This window comes from Phlebotomus argentipes, unplaced genomic scaffold (assembly GCF_947086385.1).
Source record: "Phlebotomus argentipes unplaced genomic scaffold, Phlebotomus argentipes genome assembly scaffold_4, whole genome shotgun sequence".
In the NCBI taxonomy this organism is placed as follows: domain Eukaryota; kingdom Metazoa; phylum Arthropoda; class Insecta; order Diptera; family Psychodidae; genus Phlebotomus; species Phlebotomus argentipes.
The window spans coordinates 675315-702579 of NW_026776174.1; the positions used below are offsets into that span (position 1 = coordinate 675315).

Below are 27265 nucleotides of genomic sequence, written 5' to 3' on the forward strand. Positions count from 1 at the left end.
GACATTTTCAATGTTGGTGTATTTTTCCTGTGAAATGAATTAGTCCTAATTTAACACGTCGCCTAAATATGCTCGCCAGCGGGTGCTTGGAAAATGAGGTGAGAGATTTAAAGCTGAAAGTTGATTCAATTAATAATTTGCGTGTTTGCATTTTGGGTTGAAAATTTGCATACATTGGTGGTCAAAATGGATGGTTTTTGGTGTGTGTGTGTGTGAAAAAAACCTCCCCCTGTTGATGGAAATTTTCAGGAGTGTTGCAAGACTGTAGAAAGAAAAGCTTTGACCTACTCTCAATAAAGTCCCAAGCAACACAATGGGCCGCAGAGCCGCCAATGGCCCACTTTGGCAGGCAATAACAACCCAATAGTCATGAATTTTGATAGCATTTGGTTATTTGTTTCATCTTTTACCTGATCAGAATATCATTACTTTGGCTCCGGGGGCATTTGGGGAATTTTCCCTCTCACCATCTTCACCAAGCGAACACCGCACATCCAGCAATTCCCTTTCAACTCATCTGAATCACACGGAAAAGTCTTCATCTTCCTCTGACCTCTTGAAGCATTTGTTCTCCGTGTGGTGGTGAGAATTCCTCGGGTGGGGTGTGGGGGGATGGACCAGTTTTCTCGCAACTTTTCAACTTTTAAACTCAAACAACACAAAATACTTTATATTATCTCTCTCCACCAACTTCAAATCCCCATGTGGACTATGTATTTGGGGGGGATGTTTCAAACCAATTTTGCACGTTCCCCGTGCTAGTCTATACATTTTAACTCATCCATTTAAATTCAAGAGTGCACCGAACCAATTTCAGTATGGCATCATGAATTGTACTACAAATAGCAACTGAAATGTTCCGCATAATGGAGGAGAGATTAGTATTACTGACGATTATAAGAAATGAAAACGGACGAATTACTTAGAATGACTCCTTTAGAATTCTCCCATTGATTGAAATAAAAAATTCATGATAAAGTGTTATAACTTATTGGAGCAATTATATCGATTTGTTCCGATTCTATTCAAATCAAGGGGGAGATAATTGTGTCAGAAGTGGTGTACAGCCCAAAAGTGTTCAGAAACTGGCAATATTCCTTTCCTGAGCGCTTCTTTTACTGATAAATTGTCCAGAATCTTTTGGATTTCCTTCGATTTTCACACACAATTGATCACAAAAGTCTTTTTCTAGGTTATGTAATGAATCAGAGACAGTTTTAGTAAATAATTCACATTCTAGCACATCAATTCATTGGCAGAATTGGGCATTTACATACAATAAACACTATTTTGAGCTTTTAATGCCTAAAAATATTGCAATTTGCATTGAACTCAAACATAACCTCAAAAAGACACATTTGAGCTTAAAAAATGTTCATCAAGATAAATTTCTGCACTATTTTGACTCTGAATCAGCAATTTTGAGATGATTCTGTGATCTAGAAAGCTTCTAGATGAAGTTTTTAAAGCAATCTTAGTGATATTTTGAGGTTAAAAGCGTTTCTTACCGTGGAATCAATCTAAAAACTTCAAGTTCTAGAAGTGCTAGACAAATCTGGAAGTGTTTGGCGTATTATCTCTCCCTTGGTTCGAATTCTCGGTCTCTCACCTGATTCAGAATTTGAAATACTCCCGCGTGGGAGCGAATGAATGAGTAGAATTTCATTCATTAGAGGAATATAAAAAGAAAATGCCACAACTCCACAAGCGTCCTTCATGTGTTACCTTCTCTTGTGGAACCTCATGAAAAGGGGTTGATGGTGAAGAGAATTCGCCAGCTTTTGTAAACATTCCTCACAGTTCTCCAGCGGAATAAGCTGTGAAGTGTGTGAAAAGGCGCCTTTCCGTGGAGTGACTTTAATATAGGATCACTGTGGGTGGATAATATGGAATTTTTCTTCACGAAAATTGTTTTGTGTGGTGGAAAGTTTGAGAGAGCGAAAAAATGAGCTGTGGAAGGTGCATTTTGGTGCAGAATTGAGTTGCACGTAGCGAAATTGCGCACTCTCTCGTGTCTGCCATGAAACTGCCTCTACGCGCTACGTGTTCTCATTTCTTTGATGTATTATTGGCCTTCTTGCAGCAATTCTAACATCATATACAGCCGCCATATCATGTCCGCATGCACATTCCATTTAGTCCTCAAGTGTGCCAAGAGAGTTGGAAGGCATTTGGCGGCGAGTAAGTTTGGCGGGTTAAGAGAGCGTCTCTATACACAGTGCAGATGTTTGGAAAAGGCGCCGCACACTGAAATTCTCCAGCACGGCTTGGTATATATGGTTGGAAAGGCAAGAAAAGGGGGACAAGAGAGCCTTCCATGTGTTCCGTGCAAATCGATATTTTCATTGCGGACCTCATTCTCGGCGGAGATTCTCTGCCATGAAAAAGATTCCGGGAGGCAGGTTGGGAAATTGTGTAGAATATTAAAATGATTTTTATTTATTCATATTGAAGCTCCTTTTCTTCATTCTTCCCATTTTTCTTCACCTCCCACTCCCCAACCCCCCAACCCCCGTCGCGTCAAGTGTTTCGTCTGCCTGGAGAGACACTCGTGCAAAATGAACTGAAAACTCAAATATTGAAAAGTTTGCCTCACACTCTTTCAACACAGGTTTTTGGTGTCCGACATAACAACAAAAACACGAGTCAAATAAAATATTTACATGAAATGGATTTTCAAGTGGGAGTGGAGGATTTGTACAACCCCCATAGTAAATCCCCATATGAATATGAATGAAGAGCAAGCAGACCCATTCTTACGACTGCCCTCGTGTGGGCATCGCTAGAAATTCAAGCCATATTACTATCTCTTAAATGGCTTAAACAATGATGATGAGCCGAATCAATAATCCCTTCTGCTAAATTAACCATACTTTCACTTGGTTTTGCTCCACCACAATCTCCCATTATTCACAACCACCGACATTAATAATGCACATGAGAGGATTGCCAATGTTGGATATTTAATACCCATTTTGCTATCACTAAACTTGCACATAACATTATTATTTTTAATTTGCATGCTTTCTCTGACTTCTGTTTTCCTGACTTGCTCAAAGTTTAGCTTAAAATTTGGGGTTGTAAAGTAACAATTTGAGGTTATGTTTGATTTAAACACTCATAAATGAAACTAATTTCATTTTTAGTGCAAGGATTTCTATTTTAAACACTGTTTTCATTCTTAATAGAACACTTAATCTAAAAAATTATGTTTGAATGAAGAACATGGATAAGAATTCATTCACAATTCGTATGAAAAATCCTTAATATTTCTCAAAAATCTGTGAAAAAATTATAATTAGACTTAGTTTTTTAAAAACTAACTGAAATCTAACCTAGAAAAATATGTCAAACTCAGGACTTTGGTTAAAATTAATTTTTAAGAGTAAAAATCAACAGAGAATCTACAAAAATTGAAACATTCTCACTTTCTGAAACATCTTCTAATCTGTACACCACTTTTGACCATAATATCTCCCCCTTGGAGAGTTTCAATAGATTTCCAGTGAAAGAATTTTCATTCAACTAGGAATTGGGTGATTTGCGCCATAAAGAAGTGTAGCGCTTGTAATGCAATATTATGCGTCGAATTAAGTGATTTAACATACAATTCTGTGTGAAAATCCATTTCCAGAAGATATAATGCAATTACATTTGACTGAAATTGAATATTGCACTGAGATTCGATGGAGATTCCACTGGAGAAGGGAAAATCCCATTGGCAGCTTCTCTACCAATTAACATGCAATAGAACTTTATGCGGCAATATTCTCTGTTGTAATGGAGAAATCGATTCCCTCCCTTTATATAGAGCGCCAATGGTGAACGCCAAGGGAAAGAGCCTCCCGTGCCATATCTCCACATAAACAATAAACTTGTATCCATGCCAAGGGGTAATCTTAAGGGGCAGCGGAGACAATCCAGCACACATAGACCCGGAGTCATTTCGTGTGTTACATTGAGTTTCAGCTGGAAATGTTATTGCTCCGAAAAGTTTTCGAAATCAACAACGGATTGTTAATTACGCTTGTGTGTGTGTGTGGGGTGGTTTAGTCCGTACGAGATGACGCCTAATACCCTTGGAAATGTTGATACTTGTCACAGATTAATCCCCAAAATTTATATAGACACACACACACACACACACAATGGAACACGGAGACTTTTATCCTTTTGCCTCAGTCTTGCGAGAGACCAAATGAGATTTTCAATTCCTGTCACCGGAAAGATTCACCACCACATATCGTAGCTAAAAGCTAGGCCATGTAATGCTGGGAATTAAGGAAGAAATGGACTTGACATCTCTCAGTTCAATCGTGCTCTTTTTATAGCCCATGAGTAATTGTACTTGTATTAATTTCTAAATCTTGTTCTTTTGGGGTGAAACACCAGCAGTAAAGTTTGTTCTTCACCTTTAAATTGATAAAAATTGGACAATGAACAGTTTCTGTCATAAGTGGATTAAGGGTGGTTTGCAAGAGAGGAAAATACCGCCCAGGAGAATCGTCGCATTCACCCTCGCAGTGTGTCACTTTTTCTGCATTTCTTCCACCGACCCTTTTTTTCTATGTATACAATGTACAATTACAGAGCCGGCAAATGTACATCTCACCCATTCACTTAGGGGTGGATAGCAAACAAACTGATGCATTTTTATGTAGATACACTGTGGCGCTTTCCTTCCATTAAATGCTTCATTTCATACTTACTCATCGTTACACTTCCCGCCGCGACTCCCCAACAGAGCCCCAAGTCACCAACATCCATTCATTTGCATACTTGCACGGTTTTATTCTATTGCCGTGCTCCATCATCCCTTTCCCACTCGTGTGTGTGTGTGTATTTTTTTCTCCCCAACTATTTTCCACACTTTTTTGAGAGCACAAATGGCAGAAGCAGGAAATATTCCACCACATCTCACCCCTTTCGCCCCCTGAACCACTCCACAGAGACACACAGTGTTGTTTGTTGGAAATACAATGCGCAGGGTGGGGCGAGAAGACCCCTTGTCACCCCCATTCCCCCGTGATTGCTCACTCCTGACACACTACTTACAATATCATTTAGAAAATACTTTTAATTGCGTTGGCATTTTGTGCAAATGCCAACGATGCTTCCGCTGTAATTAAAAGTTTGCACTTGAGAAACTCCTTTGCGCGCTGCTAAGAAATGCAGAGAGAAACTTCCACTTGGAATTCTCTATGAGTTGTCATTGTAGCAGAGAAAAAGAAATTGAGAACTCTGTCCCAACACTTTTCCTCCTATTCTTTCTCACCCCCCTGGAGAATTTTCTCACATGACTTATTGCAAGAAAATCGGGCATCTTTAATAGATATTAAATGCATTTTCCACTTTGTGCCAATGAAATTCACAAATATTTAGCACGGAAAGTTATAATTGCATCACTGTTTATCATCTCAATCAAGATCATCTGATTGCATTCCTCCACAGGATAAGTTGTATCAGTCGAAAATCCACAAAATCCATCTCCAGTGGTAATTTTCTCCAATCAATACTAGAAGCTTGAATAAGAAATCGAATATATGCCTTGATGGAAGCAAATCAATGGGAAATTCTCCGGTAAATGGAGAAGTCTAAAACATCTATCTCTGTATGAAATTATCAGCAATTCTCTGTTCGCATTATAGATTTCTATTTGCTGGCAATGTCAGGTTATTGCCTAGGCTCTCTTCTGACGCATCATTCCTTGCAGTTTTCGCTCTTTGTGCAAAGCATATGAGCATAATTTCTCACTTTGAAGTTCATATGGTATCGAGAAATTAGAGCACCCAAATATCCATCACATATCTTCATTATACGACTCCCCAGCAAATAGCAGATAATACATCAGACAGATGGAGTCGGGTTGTGATTTGTACTGACAGTGGGAGGACTTTTCGAGGTGCCCAAGACATCTGGGGGTTGGGGAGAGACGCCACACTGTGTGCCACCCAATAGTAATGCATGAAATGTGAACATCAACAGAATGAGATTTCATAATCAAGTGCAAACAATATGTGCAACTGTTGGAAGATTTTCTCTTTCATTGCATGATTCCAACTAATTCGATGCTCGGGTATCACGAGTGAGAATAATCCCTCCTCGACAGTATCGCACTTGCATTTATTCACTCTGTACAGTCTTTCATTCCCAGCCGCACAGTCGCAAAAGCAAGGGCGGGGGTGGGCAATGGCGGGGGGTGCTCGATGGGGCTGGAAAAAGAGGAAGCAAACAGCTCGGAAATGCTACAAAGTGAAACACACGCCATGCTCTAAATACCCTCCCCAAATCCGAGAGATCCCCAGCGATGGGGCGTCATCGTATTAAGTATGATATGAAAACAGGAACTAATTAAACTTATCTCACATACATATTTGTCTTCGATATAAATTCCATATCAAATTAAACTTTAAGTAATTAGCTCAATTAAAACTTTTCAAATGGCTGCTAGATATGATTTCCTGGGTGCCAGGGGGCCAACATGCCATACAGCTAACTGATTATTAGCCCTTTAGATCCCATCCATGATTAATGTGCATATGTGGCTTAGCGTGTATCATATCTGCTTGGGAGATCATCACTGAATCACCTCTGAGCTAACCTAGGACAGCATTGCTGTTATTGTTCTTCGCATAATGAACGATTATTGATTGTCTAAACGGCATTCTTGGGGCGAATTTCTTAAATAAACACCCATTTTTCCCATAGAACATTCATAACATTGAATCAAGGGTGAGATAATATAGTCAGAAGTAGTGTACAGCTCAGCTGAAGTACTTAAGAAGTGTTTAAAATCTTAAAATCGTCCTAATCATCCCGATTCTTAGGATTTCTTTTGAATTGTATGAAGAAACAATCAATTTTTTAGGTTATGTAACGAATCACAGACGGATTTAGTGAATATTTCGCGTTTTAGCGCGTCAATTCTTATGCTAAAGTCGCTAAGTTTGCTAATCTTGGTCACAATTAAGCACTTTTATCCAATTAACATTGCTATTTTGAACCTTTGATGCCGAAAACACACTGAACATTGTGCTTAAACCGAACATAACCTCAAAAAGAGTATTGTAGATCTTGAAAATGATTATTTAGACCACTTTTTGCACGGTTTTGACTCTGAATCAGCGATTTTGAGTTCATTGGCAACACATAAAAGATGATTTGATCATCTAAAAAGCTCCCAATTGAAGTTTTTGAAGATTTCGTAGTGATTTTTTTGAGGTTATGGTCGAAAAAGACGCTGAAAAAGGCAGTTTAAAGTGGATTTTTACAGAAATAACGTGTAAAATCTTATAAGATTTTTATTATAATATGCAAAATACTGTGGAAACAGTCTAAGAATTTGAAGTGCTAGAAGTGGTACTACAATTACCCCAGGATCATGATTAAGAAATTATACATACAATGGAAGGAAGTGATGATGTCCTTAAGGTGAGGATGTGTTGCAGAAGTTTACTTTCATTCCATTTAACACATGGAATGCGTTGCTGTAAAATCTCCCAAAGAATCTCTCGAAGCTTCTTGCAAGACATTCCAACTCACAAGCGATAACAATACAATACATTTTGGGCAAATCATGTGGGCAAGGGTGTGAAATGTTTCGAAAACTATTCAAAAAGGCATCCCACACAACTACTTGCGCCTATGCAGGAAATAACTCTTGTCGCCGACAACTTCTCGCGGCAATTTATGCGGAAAGTTAATAGGCGATTGGTGGGAAAATTTATTATGTGTGTAATTCCGCAGGAGAATTTATAGCTTCCGTCTTCTTGGCAATCTCCTTCTCTGTCTCTCAGCACCTTGTGTCAACTTCACCCATATAGTTAGTGTTGAGGAAAAGGAGTTGAGAAATTCTTGGAATTTGGTTAATTTCACTTCTTTTCCATCTCATTTTCCCTGCAATTTTTTTGCCATCGATACACAAAGCTAGTGGAAATGTGTTTGCGGTGATGTGAAGTGCCAGAAAGAGGATGGAAAATCAAAGGGAAATTAAATTAATAGTGTCGTAATCACATCTAAAGGCTCGTCGCTCTCTCTCTCTCTCTCTTTGCTCACCACAAACGTTAATCCAATGTAATTCTGTCCGAATTTAATGAACAGAATTTTCTGTAATCTTCAGGCACATCAGGCAGAGCTATGTGGAACAGAACAAGCCACTATGTGGTGTGCCTTTGAGACGCAAAAGATAGGATTATGAATTAAAGAGGAAAGGCATGGGCTTAGCCTGCTTCCAAACACCTCATGACATTTTCACTACGAACTTGTCCAGGCTTATGCAGATCCTAATCAAATTGTCCAGTGTTTCTCAATATAAGAACATCTGCAGGACCTTTCCCAGGATAATTGGCTTAAAGGTTTTTGAGGGTGTATATGTGTGTTTATACCGCATAATCAAGAGAAGATTTCTGGGGAAAATAGCCTGCGGTTTCTTTTAAATTGGAAGCTTTTACACACACCTTAAGAAAGTAATTGAGCAATCAAAGAAAATACTCCACTAGAAGTTCTTTCATATGTTTATGCCTAGTTTCCACTCGTGAATTTCCTGAGTTGAAAAGTACATTCTCGAGTAGCTCGTAATAATCATCATTTGAAGGCCATTACGATTGGAAGTGGCAGCAAAAGGCCACAAATGAGTTGGCAATTTTATTGGCTGAATCAAGTAAATGTGGAAATATATATATATATATGGAAAATTTGACTTGGTGGGTAAAAAAGGCTTCCGCGGAAGCTTTGGCTGCTTTAGGCAAAAATCGTGCACTCTTCTTTATCGATTGTGGCGGTGGAAAATTGCGAAAATACTCTCTCGCTCGCAGCTATTGACTTTGTAATTTCTCCCTCACCACTGACACACTTGCGGTTACAAAGTATATTATTTCAATTGGATGAAATTATTCTGCTGGAGAAACCTGCAATTTTGTCGCTTTTTTTTGTTCATCCGCAAGTGCCAGAGGAAAAATAAGGGGAAAAAAAAGCGACGAAGAAGGAGGAAAATTGAGATGAGCAAATTGCAGAGTCGAAAATTCTCTTTTTTACAACTGTAAAATGTTTATGGGTGAGAAAAGCAGGTGTCCATTAATTTAATTACACTATTAAAATATAATCAGATAAGATCATTTGTACTATCTAAAATTATTCTAGAGACACTGCGGGTATATGTGTGTGCTTTCAGGCATTTGGGAGAGAAAGATGACTAACAGAAACACTTTGTATGACAAGGAATTTCATTAATATAATTGCATGAGACTTGAGCTCGTGTAATTAATGCGGATGTGCCCGGACATAAAATTAGGAGTACTTTCATTTCACTGTGTGTTAAAACCACTCACAAAATTTTTCACTCTGTCTCACTCTCACTCACATCTCTTCCCATCCATATTGCTCTCTCTCTCCTGAGCCCACCACCCGCAAAAAAGGTATAATGATGAGCATTTTCCCACAAGTGGAGAGAGCATTAAAGTTCCTCAAGCACCGTCGTTGTAAAAGCGTTCCGTTGAAATCTCAATTTTTCTCAAAAATTTCCCACTACACGTGCGATTGATGCTCTGAGTCTGTGTCGGAAAATTACATCCATTTTAGTGGTCGATACACCAATACGGCGGACTAATCTTCGCCATTGAGTAAATGATGGCCCAGAGAGAAGATAATTTAGTCGCATGCAAAGAATTAAGCTCATATGTGAGTCCCATTCTCTACGTTCTGGGGCAGGACAATAGAGCCGATTAATGAAACGATAGCACCTCTTTCGCATTGTAGAGCCCGTCCTCGAAATCCGATTGAGGCAGTCGCAATGGTTTCCCCAGAAAGGATACTTTGGGTGCTATGACATTTGATTTTATCACTCATATGCTCATCCTTTTCATAACACTATACACAATTTCCTGGGCAATCCTGGAATATACGCTTTGCTTAATTCTCAAAATGTGGTGCATAAAAAGCTTTATCTCAGAAATTGCTGCTTTTCAAATTCTCCACTTCGTCCTGCAGATTTCAGTGTTTTTGTCCACTTTAAATGAATCCTTGAAAGAGTTTTTTCCCTGTAATTTTGTCTATTTTTGAGGTGGGCGAAACCGATATCAATAATCTCTTCACCGAAAGACGTGTTCTGGCGCCCTTAAGTAGGCTACACTCATAGAGAGTCATAAGAAGCGCCGCCATTTTGAAGAAAAAAACTTTGAACGCCTGTATCTCGGCAACTTGACTGTGCATTTTCTTTAAATTTTGGTATGTCGCAGTCCAGGTCAGGACGTCTCTAAAAATAGGTTATAACTTTTTATTGAAGCAATAGAACCAAAGTTATGACGGTTTAAAGTTTTAATCTTGTTTCTACTATAACTTCGGTTCTATTTATCCGAATTTAATAATTTTGGATTCGTTGGAAAGCTCTAGCAAACACCTACAACTACTTAGAATATTAGAAGTTCGTCTGACCACTCAATCTATTTTGTAAGAATTTTTTGAATACTTTGATAGTCCAGATTGAGACGTTTCCAAAATCATTTCGAGTTTATTCCGTCGCTCAGCTCACTCAAGTCTTGGCGTTCGCTTATCACGTCCTTTAAACTGCGGAAATCCTTGCCAACTTTCCATAATTTCTTCGCTTTCTTTCTAACTCTGTATAAACTTGCTGAAGAACTCAATTCCTTTGTTGGTATGAAAAAAACATTTGGTGTAAATACCTGGAAAAGTTTTCCTGCTAATTGTGCGAAAGTTGAGGGATGAATTCAGCGTGTGTGTGAGTGTTGAATTGCTGACACAGAAATGCGCGATGGTGTCAGGAGAAGAAAGGTCAAGCGCTGCGTGATTTTCAACAATTCAATTATACGAAATGGAAAATCCATTTGAATAAATATGTTAACGGGAGCCACCGCGGGGGCGAGACGCCCGGTGGGATCTGAGTGAGAGGGCGAAATTGAGCTATTTCAGTCACTCTCCCTTGTCTCACCAGTTACACTTTCCCCATTCATGGCATGTCGAGGACTCATATACAAATTGAATTTTGTGCCTTGGCGAAATTCTCTTTTTTTCTCTGTGCATGTGACACACATAATCCGTCTAATATAAATCTTGTGATATAAATACGCAACGGAGAAACATTTATTAATTTTATTTGCATTCTCCGCCCAGCACTTCCCTACTCTATATTGTATATGTGGAAGGGTGTGAGCGTCGCACCAGGCGTCTCCACTGGCAGTGGAGTCGCCTGGTAGGAAAGTTTGCAATTTGCCTGGGGCAAGAAGAGCGACTCTCTGCTGAGTTGCCCACTTCATTTTCCACACCATGATTGATGAAGTCCTCCACGGTAAAAAGTGCGGAGAGCAGAGACGCCAGGTGGGTGGACTGTAATCTCCCACACGTAGAATTTTACCACTGAGAGAACTTTACTTAGGCAAATCCTGGGCGCTCATGTGGGTATTAAATAACATGTGAGCTTGCATGTACTAAAGGACTTTGGGGACGCTCGCTGGTCAATCTGTGTGTGTGTGTGCTGGTTATTGGGACTGACAATTTATTGCACAACACACAACTCTCCTCTCTCTCTGACTCAACCACCATCGCAACCCTCCACGTCTCATGATTTTGTTGTTAAGCAGCTTCTGCATGAGAGCAAGATTCTTCCCGCACAGAGTGTGAGCTCGATGTCTGTGAACGAGCACATATGCTCTCTCTGCACTCTCATCCTTTTTAAGTCGTATTTCCTGGTGCTGACTCATAAAAGTACACCACTGACCCCCCAAAACTACCCACATCGCCCTCATTTTCTGCCGCCTGTATGATTTAAAGAGGTCTGTGATTTAGTGTCGTGTGAGATTTTATAGTGACCACGAAAATAGAAAAGTCACTAGCATGGTGATTTCGTATGGCGAATTGACTAAACGAGGAGGACAGCAATGAATTGCACGGACAAAGACAACCACTCAGCAAATTTTTAAAAAAGGCTTTAATTGTGAAGAGTCAGCTTTTGCGTGAAGAGACTCTTGAAATTACTCAAAATTTCTCTGTACAAAAAATGACATATATTACGTATATAATTCTCTGAATTGAAAGTAACAGAGAGCTAAATAAATACATAATTATATAGTAGGATTTTCTGCCACTCTTAGCGTGTGATATGGAAATGTTGGGCTGATTTTCGTGCACACGAAGGCGTTTTCGTTCTGGATTACAAAGAGAGAAAAAAAAACAAAAAATCAACTCCCAACACGTGAAACGATTCATTTGAATCTATTAAAATTAAATTGTATTTACAATAAATTGTATTTACAGTTGACTGAACCATTGCCTTTCGTCTTTTTTTTATAATTATTATACCCGCACACGTGTAACTGAAGCAACATTATACACACGAATTCTTGCGACGAAAATGGATTTTAGCATGATTTTCTCTCTCAACTCTTTCTCTCTTTCTCTGTTTCAGTGTCGACAGCGAGTGTTGAGGCAGTTCTGGGAAAAACCGCCTCACTCCCATGCGACATCGAGCCCGAGGCGAGGGATGATAGGGTGTACATGGTGCTGTGGTTCAGAGAAAGTGCCGGAAAACCTCTCTACAGGTGAGACATTCTTCCCGACACACATCAAAGGGGCACTTGGGGAGCCCACTCTCTCTCTCTCTCTTGCCCAAGATCCTCTCGCAAGGAACCGTTGTGGGCATTTTCTCAAGAAGATGTGCGCCTGGAGAGTGGGAAGATAAATTAATTACCAGTAATTCAATTATGATTGAACTGGTTGGGCGGGTGAATTGGAGGGATGTCTAAATATTTGTAGCTTCAGCCACAACAGAAAGGACTTACTCCAAATTGATGACCACACATTTCCTCCCCAAACAATTCACTTTATTTCTGAATTAGGGAAATTCACTTTTGCACATTTCTTACACATCATCCCATCTACTATCGTCTGATAAATTATACATGAAATCACGCAGACTAATGTTTTCTTAATACACCCTCATATTATTCTTCTTGTGATGGGAAATCCAGTGTTGATCAATATTCATATTCATTTGCAATTTGTCACAGAAACCATCAGAGAAAAATTGCATTAAAGAACTTTGAGATGCAAATATTTGCATTAAATCACTTTAAACTACAATAATTATCCTCATTTGCAATTGTGCTGCGTAGGACGTTGCGAATGGTGACAAATCACTCGTGACATTTGAAACGAGGAGCTCTTAAGTTCACCCAATGTATATGATATATACACACATATGCATAGCGATGTATAGCGATGTCTTATATTGGTTGTAAGTCAAGAGGTATAACTCATATTGAGAGAATTTCCGCATTACTTAATTGTAAACATTGCTGTGAGCAACAACAAGTAAATTTTGGAGTGCAATCTGTTCGTTAAACACAAATATAAATATATATTATACACACATCATGTATATTATGTTTGGGGTGGCATAGATGTTTAATGCATTGCTGCCACCCGTGCAGTGCTGCAGCATAGAATATGCCTCCGGGACGGCTGTTCTACAGACTCCACAAGATGGAACAGAGAGGCAAACGGCACAGCGAGGAGAGTATATTGCAAACTGATATATTTGTACCTCAATACATCTCTTCGCCCACCCCCGCATGTTCGTTTGTTTACCCACCAAAATACACTCATGTAATCAATAATGAATCAATTCATCTCATACGATCAAACACATCTGGGATGCTTGTCAGCCCACTCCTGTTCTGTGCCAATGCTCCGGCCCAATTTTCCCCAAGTCATCACGATCAACTGTGGGGGATGTTGCAGGGTATGAAACAATTTGTATTTGCACACAAACTATAAGTGCCACACCGACTCGTGCTTGCTTAATCAATATACCACTAAAATAATAATTAATTACTCAAGTGTCCGGAACACAGGTTCAACCATACACCAAAATTTCCCACACAAATGCTCTTTAGTGTGCCATATTTTTCAATTCACGGCCTTTTGCTGCTTTAGAATACCATTTGAGGTATCAATTAAATTTATTAGAAATTGTTCTCTATGTCGAAAATGCGCCACAAAAGGTACAAGAAAATATCAGCAAAGGTGAATGCTCAGGACGTATTTGAAGATATGTGGTCACAGATTCCAATTGAATGTACACATTTATGCAAATGGTCAATGGTTGGGGTGAAATCGATAGTCAAAGATGGAATATTCAAAGAGATTCAATGACCTCCATGAACCTGTAATTTGCAATAGTATTTCAAGATGGAATGGATGATTTCACATTGAAATTCTGCGTCTCATATCAATTTCATATTGCTTCACATCGATCAAGGGGGAGATAATACAACCAGATGTTGTGTACAACTCAGCAAAGAGTGTGAAGTGTTCAGAAACATTCAATATTCCTTTTCTGAGCACTTCTTTTACTGATAAATTCTTCAGAATCTTTGGATTTCCTTCAATTTTTACGCAGAATCAATGATAAAAATATTTTTCTAGGTTATGTAACGAATCAGGGGCAGTTTCAGTGAATAATTCGCATTCTAACACATTAATTCATTAGCAAAATTAAGCATTTGCATGCAATAAACACTATTCTGATTTTTTGTTGCCAAAAAAACACTGCAAATTGCTTTGAACTCGAACATAACCTCAAAAATAGTCATTTGGGCTTAGAAAATGTTTATTTAGATCATTTTCTGCACAATTTTGACTCTAAATAAGAAATTTTGAGATGATTTTGTGATCTAGAAAGCTTCCAAACTGAGCTTTTGAAGAATTTTTAGTGATATTTTGAAGTTATGGTCGAAAAATATGTCCAAAACAGCGTATTTCAGTGTAGAATCACTGTAAAAACTTCAAATTCTTAAAACAGGCAAATTAAGAAGTGTTTGGCTTACAGTTTTACAGCGTATTATCTCCCCCTTCATATCGATAATTGATTGAGAATTGAAAGAAAAATACGTGATAAAAGGAATCAAACAGATTTTTCAAGTGAGTAGACTTTGAGGGTAAATTTATCTGCAGCTGAAATTCATATCTAATTGAATTTCAAGTTTTCCACGACTTTTTCATTGAAGCCATGCATACAGAATGCTGACATTATTCCTCTCTTCGTCCATTCTGGTGTTTGAAGGTGGAGCAAAAAGCTTCTGTGGAGTCATCCAAAGTGGACCAGAAAGTATATTTAAGGACAGATTATGTCACATCATAATGGATTACAGTGTCAGGTGGAAAAATATGTGAATTGAGAACGGGCAACGTAGTGGTAATATTTCACCCCACGTAAAGTTATGACGTTGAGATTCTCGTAGATTTAGAAAATTGACCCTTAAACGTTGCCTGCGCTTTAGTTGCGGAATCTCCAACTATAAAGACTGCATCCACACTCTTTTTTTTTGGCGGGCAGCACCGCATTTTCCGGACTGTTGGACGGGCAGTTGCGGGCAAATTGAAAATAAACAAACTCATGAGTCATCAAATAAACCTCCTCCCCTTTCCTGGTCCACCACCACCGGGCGGTGGGGTGTGTTTGTATTCAATGCAAATCAATATGAACATTGGGCGTGTGACACGGTTTGAAAAGTAAAAAGAGATACAATTAGATGGGATTTTTTGCCGTTGTCCTATATTTTGGTTGCATTTCCAACTCGAAATGTCTGTGGAAAAACGTGAGTCAATTATATTTTTTCCCCCAATTGTGTGTGTGTGTGTGTGTGTCGTGAATTAAAACCAGCAAATTGAATATTTCGCACCAGAGACTCCCTGTGGAAAATTCCCCATGCAAAATTATTTATGATGATGATTTAAAAGCTGTACACGGTGAGATGGGTTTCGGGGTGGCAACCATTCACACAAGGCATCCATCGTCAATTTTGGGGCCAAGCGTGAGCGAGAGAGCGAGTTTCTCGTGTGGATGCCAGTGTGGATTTTCAACCGCAGCCCATCCACGATCCAACCCCATTTCGGCGCCCCTTTCCCCACGCTCCCCAACCCCTTCGCCGAGGGTGCACGGGGTCTGGGGGGTGGTGCCTTGAATTCAAGAGCAGCGGCCCAGAGTGGCAGCGATGGGTGACAAAATTGGATTCGGGGGAGAGAGTGCGATGTCCATGAACAAGCCAAAATTGGTTCCATCATAGAATCATCACATACTGTTAGTTTGCACATCAGTTCAACGATAATTTCCGCCACAGCTCCGCCCGCCGCGAACGCCATCAATGCGAAAACCATCTCAGTTCATGACCCGGAACTCGGGAATGTGTTTGGTAGTCTGTGTATGACTCCGAAAATTAGTACAATTTTGCCGACACAGCAGTGATTTTGTACACAGAACATTTACAATATAATAATATTTGTTTGTGCAGCTCACGGAGGAAGGATTTTTCATCGTGACTCCGCACGTTCGTTTTTTACATTGGGCTCTGCTGAACTTCCGCATGCCCAAAATACTCACTCTCACCCCCTATCGTAATTCCACCACCATCGAAAGCCATCTCACATTGCCATGAGGACCACAAGAATGGGAAATGACTGTGATACAAATCGTCATTTTCCACCTCATTTTCCCTCAAATCTGATAATCATTTTGGCAACCAATGCGAGAACCTTCAAAAGTGTTTGCTTATGAAAATATATGCAAATTGCCACGTTCACTATCGCAACTGATGAAGGAGAAGCACTTAAAGCTTGCAAAAATCAACGATTTCTCAGTCAATTCGCTAATAGATAATAGAGAAAATTCAATTCAAAGGGTGATTAGAAAATCCATGAAAAGTCAAAATTGCAATTTTGACAATTTTTGGGATGAAGTTTGTCGAATTTTAATTCAAACACCCGCTAATAATTATTTTATTAATGTTTCTGTTAATTTTATTGAGATATTATTAGAATTTTGATTAAAATATTGCAAAGATAATCTATAAACAGGAAATATTAGTGTCAAAAAGTAGATTTTAAACAGATTTGAGTACATTTTGTCCAAACCAATTGTATGAAATCAATTTTTAATCATTTTCATTAACTATTTCAAAGTTTTTTTTAATAGAAATTTAAAAATATACGATATTTACTCATTTAAAGTCTTTCAAAGAGAAATTGATGTTCGTAAATAATGAAAAGTTGATTTTTAAGAAAATTTTTAACATTCGGGTTTTTTTATAAATTATAATTCTTACTATTTCTCCGTAAAATACAAATTTCAATTTTTTTTAATAGGTAAACAGACAAAAAGCCATACAAAACCCGTCGAATTGACTTTGCCAGAGTTTGAATTTATTGAATCATTCATTGCAATTTGAATAAATTTTTTTTGAAAGTTTTTTCGTCATGACTGTGTAATTTATGGAATTTTTTTCCTCTTCAAAATATCCACTTTAGTTCTCTTCTTGCGTGGCTGTGAATACTTCCTACAAGATTAAATGCAAGACTCTGGCAGCAATACTTTAACGAGCTTTCCACTCTATCAATAAGCTTCAAGACTTGTTCGCCGTATGGCTGAAAGAGTGTTTCTTCAGCACTATCACTGCGAGCGTGGAGAAATTCTGCCAGTGCGACACAATATAGCGTTTTAAGTATAAAATTCGATTAGCAGCTTCCGTGGAGGCATGAATGAGGGCATTTTGTGAGTCAGTGCCACTGGCTGAGTGGGGATTTGTGTTAGTGTTAGCTATGGAAAAGTTAGCTGAAGAAAAGCCAATAAGAGCTTTTGCACTTTCATCACGAAAGGCAAATATTTATAAAATGTTCCATCGCTCCCGTTCACCTCCATATCACTTTCCGATGGTGTACTTTAAGACTGGGGAGGAAATTAATGCACATAGAGAGACAGAGAGAGAGAATATTGAGGGATGGAAAGTCTGGAAGTCACTCTGGAACTTAGAATTTTGAGAAGATTTCTCTTGAACTCTGCGGTTCACTTAAATGGACGTGAAGGCAAAAGAAATTTGTGTAATTAGAGTTGAGTTTGCTGTGGACAAGATGAAAATTGTGGCTCACAAGCGACTGATTTTCCATGTCATAGTGAAACTCCTACAATTATTTCTGTTTAAAGTCTCTCCACCGCATTCATGGTTATTTTGCGAATGCACTTGAGGTCGGTCAATGGGAGAAATTGAGAGACGTTCTATGGCCAAAACTTGTAAATTTCAATTAATTTTATGAAAATGCTTCAAATGCGAATCATTCTCTGACCAGAAAACTTTCCTAAGTTCCTCACACAGAATCCGGGCAGAAATTTTCTCAACCAGATTCCTCAACGAGATATTAATTGAAACAGTCGCATTACCCATAAGAATAATTAATCTCGTGCTGGGAATGTTGCCAAAAATGATAAAATGCTCAACTAACGAGGATTTATTACGAATAATTCCAAAGTATGAACTTCTCTCTTGGATTTTGCATTATTACAAGTAATTTCTAGATTCTCAAAACTATTCCTTAGTCTCAAAATATTCCAGAATAGAGTGTTGAATCTTATGGATTTTGTTGATTGAATTGTTCAAATCAATCCTTTGCCTTTGTCCGCTCCAATTTCATCGTCACTCTAATGGATATCTCAAATAAATTGATGCTCTGCCAATCATTCATATATGTTTTTGATTGACAAAAGCATAACTGACCCGACAGAAGTCTCTTAAAATAGAGCCTTGTGCAAAACTCTCAAAATCTCCGTGGGTTGCCAAAAGCAAATCAAATCGCCCAATCAATATTCCTCGTCAGTCGAGGAAAAATGACGATAAAGCGTCATAATTTGTTGAGTGAGAGGGAAAATCCCATTTTCTGTGGTGCCCCGACAACAAAGGTGAAAATGAACAAGAGTGGCAGGCAAATGAAGTTAGCTTGTCATTTAATTTTCTGTTAAATTATTCATAGACAAATTATTTGTGTGTTCTCCGTGGGTCGGCAAGTGGCTTCGCACAGTGTAATGAATTGAATCAAATGCAAATAAAACATGCCAAAAACTTTTCTTCATGGACTTTTTGTCCGTGTCTCTGGGGAGTGAACAACAAGTCTGCCTGGGCGGAGTATGAATTGAAAATGATATGTAAATGCAACGAAAATTTTCTCAAGTGCGCCAACAAATATGTCCACATTCAAGCATTTCTCCTGCCTATTTTGCCTCCTGTATTTCACTCTGGATGTGCATTTTCTACAACTTTGTTTGTTACTGTTTGGAAGTTAAATTTGGAATTTGAGAAAACTCTTCGCTGTAACTTTACTTTGCCCCAATAAATAGCCCAGAATTTGTTGACAATTTTAGAAAATATTACAAAGTGTAACCACGCAAATTCAACAGCACAGATTGACGTTGCTTTTCGTGTGAATGTCCTTTATTTATATTATATTTAAGGGGGAGATAATATGCCCTTTATCTGTACACTACTTCCTGATACTTTTGAATGCCTTTGAAGACATTTTTCATCGCTTTTTAATCCTGTCAAACCTAAAAATGAGTAAATATAGAGAATATCATATGTTTTTACTGAATAATTAGGTTAAATTTGCCAATTTTAAACACAAACTGCTGATATATCTTAGCAAAGTGATATTCTTTTTGACTGAAACGAAATTTTTGAGGTTATGTTTTACTTTAAAGCTTTTTCTCAACAAATATATGGAGTTTTTTCGAACAAAAATGCCCATTTCTGCCGAGAAAAATAGAAATATTGTTAGCTGAAACAGAAATTTGACCATTTTGAGGGCTTTTTAGTCGCCAGAATCGGTTTAAAATTATATTTTTGAGGTTATGTTTGACTTTAAAGCTTTTTTCAACAAATATGAAGTTTTTCCGAACAAAAATGCTCATTTCTGGTGAGAAAAAGATAAATATTCTTATCTCAAACACAAATTCGATCATTTTGATGGTCATTTAATCCCCAGAATAGGTTTTAAATCAATCACATAACCTGGAAAAGCAAGAAAATTGATGCAATGCAGCTCAGTTAACCACTTTCAATCATAATATCAGCCCCTTGAATTTATTTAACAATAAAACATATTGATCTAAATTAATTACCCAATCATGTCAACTCTCCATTGGCACAATTATTTATTTTCCCTTGAAGCGTCAGTCAGAAAGCTGTGCTTTCGTTCGTCTGTGGGGCCAAAATTGAATATGTATGGCAGCGGAGAACGGCGAAGGGGTCGAAAATGACACAGATGAGTATTGAGCGATGATCATATGCGGAAGTAAAGCTTAATTAAGTTGTTCGTCCCAGTTGTCAGCAACATGAATAATTATCATGTCGAAGCATTGATATCAGATGATCCATTTTGCCCGCCCGATTTCATATTTATGTATTCGACTTGGGTTGGCGGAGAGTGTTGAAAATTTCAGCAAAAGAGTGAAACACACGCGCGCAGACTTTGTGGAGGGAAAATTGTCCATGGACATGAGGAGCAGTTGGGAGAGATAAAATCAAACTAATTTACCAAATTTACTAAATGAACGCATATTGGATGGATGAGGGACACTTAAGGGTGGGGCGCTTGTGCCATGAAATCCCAGGTAACCATCATGTCATGCTTACCTTGCCAAGCATCTAATGTATAATGTTTGAGTAATCCAGCTACAAATCTGTCCCAAGTTGAGATTATATCGCTCTCTGTCTCGCATTCTTGCCCTCCTCGTCTCACCCATCCTAAGCATGGGGATGTTTTTGGGATGTGAATTCGGACTGGGCGGCACACTTTGCCCATGAAGCTTTACCGCCTGTTTTCCGTTGATGTAAAATCCATGAACATTGAACATTGATATACCACCTACTTTCTGCTGATAGTTTAGATTACTTCCACATGAAGGGGCCTGAATAAATCTAGACCTTCTTCTTCCCCATTTTATTTCTCTCAAATGTTTCCATGTCACTCTGACTTGTCGTTTTATCCTTAGTCTCCCTTAACTTATTCAGAAGAACACCCGCAATGACACAAAAATGCCAAGAAGTTTTCCAGTGTTCTCTCTCTCGTCTGCAGATGAATGTGGGAAGTCTTAAAGGGCTATTTCTCCTCGTTTGCTCTCTTTGAGTTGTCTTCAGTTTAATTTTGTATTTTAAATTCCAGCAATATCGATCCTCTGAAGCACAATTTCCCACTTGATTCTCGATACACACACCCAGTAAAATATTCCATTGTCGTGTGCTAACAACAAATTTATCTGCAATTAAATGAAAACAATAAATAATAATTTTCCACTCTTTGACGATGAAAATGAAGAAAGTTTTGGCCATAAAATTTTTCAACATTAGAATTTCATGAGGCGAGAAGAAAAGTTTTTGCCAAATTATTGCTCTTGGAGAAACATTGTTTCAACAGCTGCATTTAATTCAATAGTCATCCATCAATGGCTTGTGTTTACAAATTGTGGCGTGGGAGTGCCATGAAAATATTTGGCAGTGCTTCTCTTTAAGCACAGAGCATGTGTTTCACTGGGTGTAATTCCCGAACCTTTTGGAATTCTCAATAAGGGTATTTGAAATTCAAAGTCTCACTCCTTTAACCGAGCGGAGAGGAAAGCTTATTGTACCAAATTTCCTTACATCATTGCTAAGTGTTGCTTCAGCATCGAACACACACACACTGCGCTCAGCACATTGTTTGAAGGAAAATCCCGCACTTTTGCTCGCCTTCCTAACAAGATACTTTCAACTCATGTTTGGAATATATACTTTTTCCTCAGTACTGTTTTGTGTTCTACTTTCCCACCTTCGGGAGTACTTATTTTCCTGTTCTACTAACGAAAAAAAGAAGAAGAAGGAATTTTCAAGGAGAGCAAACATTCCAGCCAAGAGAGAGAGAGAGAATATCAATGAAATTTCTTCTTTAATATTTTATCAGAGCTCCTCGTGGTGTTATCTTTTGATATTTGAAGTTGGCTCATAGGAGAGATATCCATGAGTGTTTTCATGATTTCCTGAACAAGGCGGGAGAAGATATTTTCCGTTTTTAGCAACTTATCGCATTACAAGGGATTTTAAGTGTGGGCGCAAGAGTCTCTCGAGGGAGTCTTTAAGGAGCATACCAGAAGAGAGCCTCCCATTTTTGATTAAAAGTCACCCAAGAGTGTGTGACAAAGTGTTTCCGGTCCGACTGGGGATTTGAATACAAAATTGCGTTAAATTTCACTGGGAGAACGCTTCCATTTAGAGGTTGAGAAGGTTAAATGACATTGTCTCTATGTTATATACTTTCTGCTCCACAATATTCTGGCCGATGATAGAAGAGGACACGAATTGAGCACGGCTTTTGTCCTCTTTTGTGGCGACAAAAGACAAAATTTAAAGGATCATTTTATCTAGATTTCTCCTCATTCTATCGTGCGAATGCAAGAGTTTTGGGTACTTTAGATCAAAAATCTCTCACAAGGATAATTTTGGGTGCTCTGAAAAATATTATAACACACCCCTTGGCTGAGTGAGAGGCTCGAGAGCAGGAAATTTGTACACCCCCTCGAAAGAGAATCGTCTGTGTAAATCCAGAAATTTGAATTGATTTTAATTAACAATACAAAATGTACACTTTGGGATATTTAATTGTATGTGAGCGAAACAAAACATATTTATTTATCACTAATTGTATAATAAATTACATTTTATTAACAAGGTTCATGATGGGAGAATTACACCCATTGGCACAGTGAGGATGTCTTGAGGGCTTCTCCGCCCATCTTTTCACTCAAATGTAAATATTTACACACATTATATTGACTGAAAAGTTTCATTTTGCGTATTTCAGCGATTACGGAGCTTTACGTGGTGAAGCGCTTGCGGCTTCAGCACAAATTCCTATGCGAAGAAGGAATATGAAAATATTTACTTGCTTCAGCATTTTATTGCAATTATAAATTATTCTATATAGCAATATATACTAATTGAAAGAAAATGAGGGTTAGACATGTGACGAGAATTCATTGGAAATATTTTTCACGACACTTTTTATCAGCAAATTCATAGAAATCTTAGCATTTCCTTAGCAATAAGACAGAATCTTTCATTGGAATTGTGATTGTTGGACGGTAAAAAACACATCTATAGTTATTTATTACCTATCTATTTATACATAATAGGACTTTATTGAAAAAGTTTCAGCCTTTAGTTGGGAAATTGCAACAAAAAGACCGAAACGGAAGAGAAGTTACATAATTCGCAGCATTATTATAAAACTTTTTGCAGCATTTTCAATTTTTTTTTTGTCCAACAAACTGCACACAAATGCATTCTATACATGTCACAAATGTGGTGAGCGAGATAAAGAACAAATTTTCCCGTGAAAGTTTCTTCTCTGCGGGTCTGAAATTGCTGTGGAAAAATGCTCTTTTTCTGTTTAACTTATTCACAACAAATCCTAAATTGACAATTCAACAGGACTTAGTGCTTCAGCAGAGCAATCTTGCGGTGCATGTGCGGCAGAGGAAAAGAAATCAATAGAAAGAAGCTCAAAATGCTCAATGGTCACGAATGATCGTGCGCCTCCGTGGTAGGAATTTTCTGCGTGCCTCCTCAAAATCACTCACGGACAGTGCGGCAGAGTCTGAGGAAATTCGTGATGCCACTCAATGCGTGTCATCATGAGTGCTGAGACAAGGCCAATGAGGTTCAAATGAGAGGCGCAAGCGAAAAAAGACGCTTGCAAACTCCGTCACGTCTTGGTGATCATCTGTTATATTGTTGTGAATTAGTCACCATCGCTATCATTCGCTCAGCAGCTGTATAAACACATTTCCGTCTGCATTTCACCCCCGCAAGCACCATTCGCTCCGTCATCGGGAGACTCTTCTTGGGAATGCGAGAAAAGTTCGTCTCGCGTCCTCCCCATCGAGATCACCCGGGATTTATTCACAATCAAAGATAAATTACCACATTACTTTGCAATTTGGACGACTCACGCTTTCCCCGAAGTTGAATTTATGAAGCTTCTTTCCCACCCTTCCACAATAAATTGCCCCTTTGATCTCGAACTGAAAAGATATACAAATTCCCCATTTTCAGTCATTTTTCTCACTGTTCACCCCTTTATGTGCAAGGGTAAAGTGCTATTTATACATAAATAAACTTCTTTTTCATAGTTTAGGCGATTTTTGAGGAGACAAAATCAAATTTGAATTAAAATTATCAAAAAATGATCATTTTCCACGTTTAATTGCAAAATAACCAAAAATAATAATATTTTCGATAAAATTTTAATAAATCAAAATATATTCTGGATATTTGATTATTTCCCTCACATATCGTCGCCAGAGGGCAGCAAAGTCGGCGTGAGGGACGCTAATAATATCACATAATTTTCTATCTTTTCTCGCGCATAGAAAAGCACGTAAAAGTTCCGATTGTGTTTCTGAAAGGCAAAAAAGGTCTTTGAGGAATTCGAATTCCAGCTTGTGGCAAATTTAACACTTTTTCTTTTTTTTCCAAAGTTGATAAGCTTATAATATTGCCAAAATAAATAATATAAATCAAAATTAAATAAAAATAACAAAAATCAAGAAATAATTGAATAATTTCAAAGTTATTAACCCCTTAAAACTGCAACTTTCCACAGCAAAATCAAGGTTTCTAACAAATTTAAAACAAACATGTTCCAATTGGTCATCCAAAAATACCAAACTACTCGGTGAAAATGATGGTTTTCATAAGAATTTGATTGTATATCCTGTGCAAACATTCTGACCAATGGTGTATTGATTCAGTAAAGCACATAATTGAATTCGTGATTCAATTTTAGTATGGCGTTTACTTGCAACATTTGCTGAATATGAAATTAAATAGATGATGAAGAGCAAATCCCAAGCATTTTGCAATTGAAACTCACCATGCTCACCTTAATGGTGTATTATCATGAAAATAGTTTCACTTGGGCCCAAAACCTCGTGCCACACACTCAACTCCAATGACACTCCCATGAGCATTTTCCAGCAAGGTTTTTCCCACACACACACGGCGAATAAATTGCCATGTGATTTCTCTCAAGTTAAAAATTGGTGTTATTCTTTGATGAAATATTATCAGGGAAATATTTCATTTTGATGAGCGCTGGCAAAGTTCTGGTGGAAAATTGATTTCGCTGCTCTCACGTCATCTTCATTTTGGTTAAAGTTTGAAATTGAAATATTCCACGAGGATGCATTTCGTACTGAATTCCCAGTGTGATTTATAGGAGAATATTTCAAATATTTCACATAATTTACCTATAGCAGATTTTGCAACGAGAATTTCTATCACTTTAGCAGTGATATTAGAAATTTATAATCTAAATTGATTTTACAATTTAATTGCCAAAGCTCTGTGGCAGTTTGCTGTGTTGAAAAATTAGGCAAATGGGCAATAATGGGCAGTAATCAATACACGGGCTGACCATTGGTGTTGAAAATGTAGTGAAACTTTATCGTGTTCAATCAGAATTCAATCATTCGTGCAACTGCAGCGTATTTTGCAAGACTAACACTAGAGCATTGTGCGCCTATTTGTTGGACAAATTATATATATATGTATGACAAACTTATTGATTAACGCATGATGCGGAATATTTGCCTCGATTGTTCAATCTAAATTTTAATTAGGACAATAAATTCACCTCACAAATTCAGTGTGATGAACAGAATTCAATGGGCTGATATACACACCGTCATTCCCATCTCAAATATCCCCTAGTTCGCGTTGTTTTTCCACGTTTTTGCGCGGAGCGGCGTGACGAGGAAGCGCTTTCCCGGGGAAGATTATGGAGCACACACGTGTATGTGCGATGAAGAGTTATCTCTGGTGTGGAACGTGGTGTGAATAAATTGCCGAGACGGTGCGTATTCCACTTGAAATCTTAGCACGAAGTCATTTTCATGAAATTTCTGTCCGGCACAATTTAATTTATGATTAATTTCTCTACTCTGAGCGCGTTGGGAAAGAATTCTGCCCATCACACATTTCTCCCACACGAAGACATTTTCAAAACTCTATCGAGGGGTTGCAAATGTCACTTGGTTCGGAATGTAATTTAGATTTTTTTCAAAGAAACAGACGAAGCCATAAAGAACTTGAATTCCATGCAAATGCCTCAAAATTTCATGTCGACAAAGAAATGAAACGACATTGAAGATATTTCGGTGTTGAATTAACCGAAAAGCTTAAAATAAGAGTTGAATAAGTGTCAATTCATCAATGTTTATCCCAAATTAGTGATTCTGATGAGCTTAGAATGTGTTTTCCTGTGAAAAATGAGAGTTATAATGTTGAATTTGAATTTAAAAAGTCTTCGTAGATAGTTTTAAACTTGATCAGCTGAGAAAGCTTAAAAACTTTATTTTCGCGCTCAAATTCCTCAAATTTTCGCACTCAAATCAAGCTTTATTCTTTTTAGACTAATTAATAGTGGAAAAAAAAGTCTTCAAGTCTCACCTTGTGCGAAGCCATTAAGGCAATAGTGAAGCTAATAAAGCGATATGACCTGTAACCCCCAAAGCACGTAAGTTGCAAGAAGTTCAGAGTCAACTTTCACTTCCGCACACGAAAGCTCAAAGTAGATTATTAATACACTAGTTGGCTCACCTAAATCCCGACCGAAAACCACTTTGTTGTCTCCTTTCGAAGGCGCCGAGGGCGATGGAGAAAAGGGTTTTCCTCCCGCACTGCAATTCATTCCGTTGGTGTGGCAAAAGAAGGCACGGGAAAAGAGATGTGAAATGGTTGAAAATATGGGGTGTGTATTTGTTTGGGGGGGGAGAGGGTGAGAAGTGGGGAGCCATGTCGAGCGTTGGTAGTAGTTGTTTCACATATATTTTCATCCCATTAACAAGGACTTATTTTAAAGTGCCTCCCATTTAATATTACATGAAGTATCATCTAAGTCTCCGGGTATAAGTTCCTTCGAGGGTGGAAGAATCCTCCTTCAATCTCCTTAGGCAACAAAGTGTTTTAGAATGAGCGGAGGGGCTGAAAAGTGTGTGTGTGTGTCTGTGCCTTTCTTTTCAGCCAAGGGATGAGATGAAAATTGATGCTCCTGTGTACCTTTATCACTTTTACTTTTGCACCACATCCAGGGGCTTCGGAATCATTGGGTCCTCTCGAGCACACCACCCTACATCACCACCCTCCTGTGCCTCCGCAACCACGCATTAGAGATTGTTGCTCCCCAGAGTTGTTCTATCTCTCCTTGAGGTGTGCGCCATGCAAATGTACACGCTACATGGCAGGGATGCTCATCGCCCCTGCTGTGGCTTTTGGCGGCGGAAGGGGCGAGTTTTAGGTGTGGATAAAGACAGCGAGGGTGAGAGTCTCTCAACAAACCACTTTACCATTAGCGCTATACCAAAAACTCATGTACCATTTTAACTGTTATTAGTGAACCA

The 27265-nt window shown here is 38.3% G+C and overlaps 1 protein-coding gene across 1 annotated transcript in view; it reads left to right on the top strand.

The window, feature by feature from the left end:
• LOC132257796 (uncharacterized) overlaps positions 1-27265 on the top strand; it is a 129429-nt gene that overhangs the window by 43763 nt on the left and 58401 nt on the right. The window contains exon 2 of the mRNA XM_059754827.1: positions 12416-12548. Within this exon, the coding sequence (XP_059610810.1) occupies positions 12416-12548 (133 nt within the window). The remainder of the gene's footprint in view (positions 1-12415; positions 12549-27265) is intronic.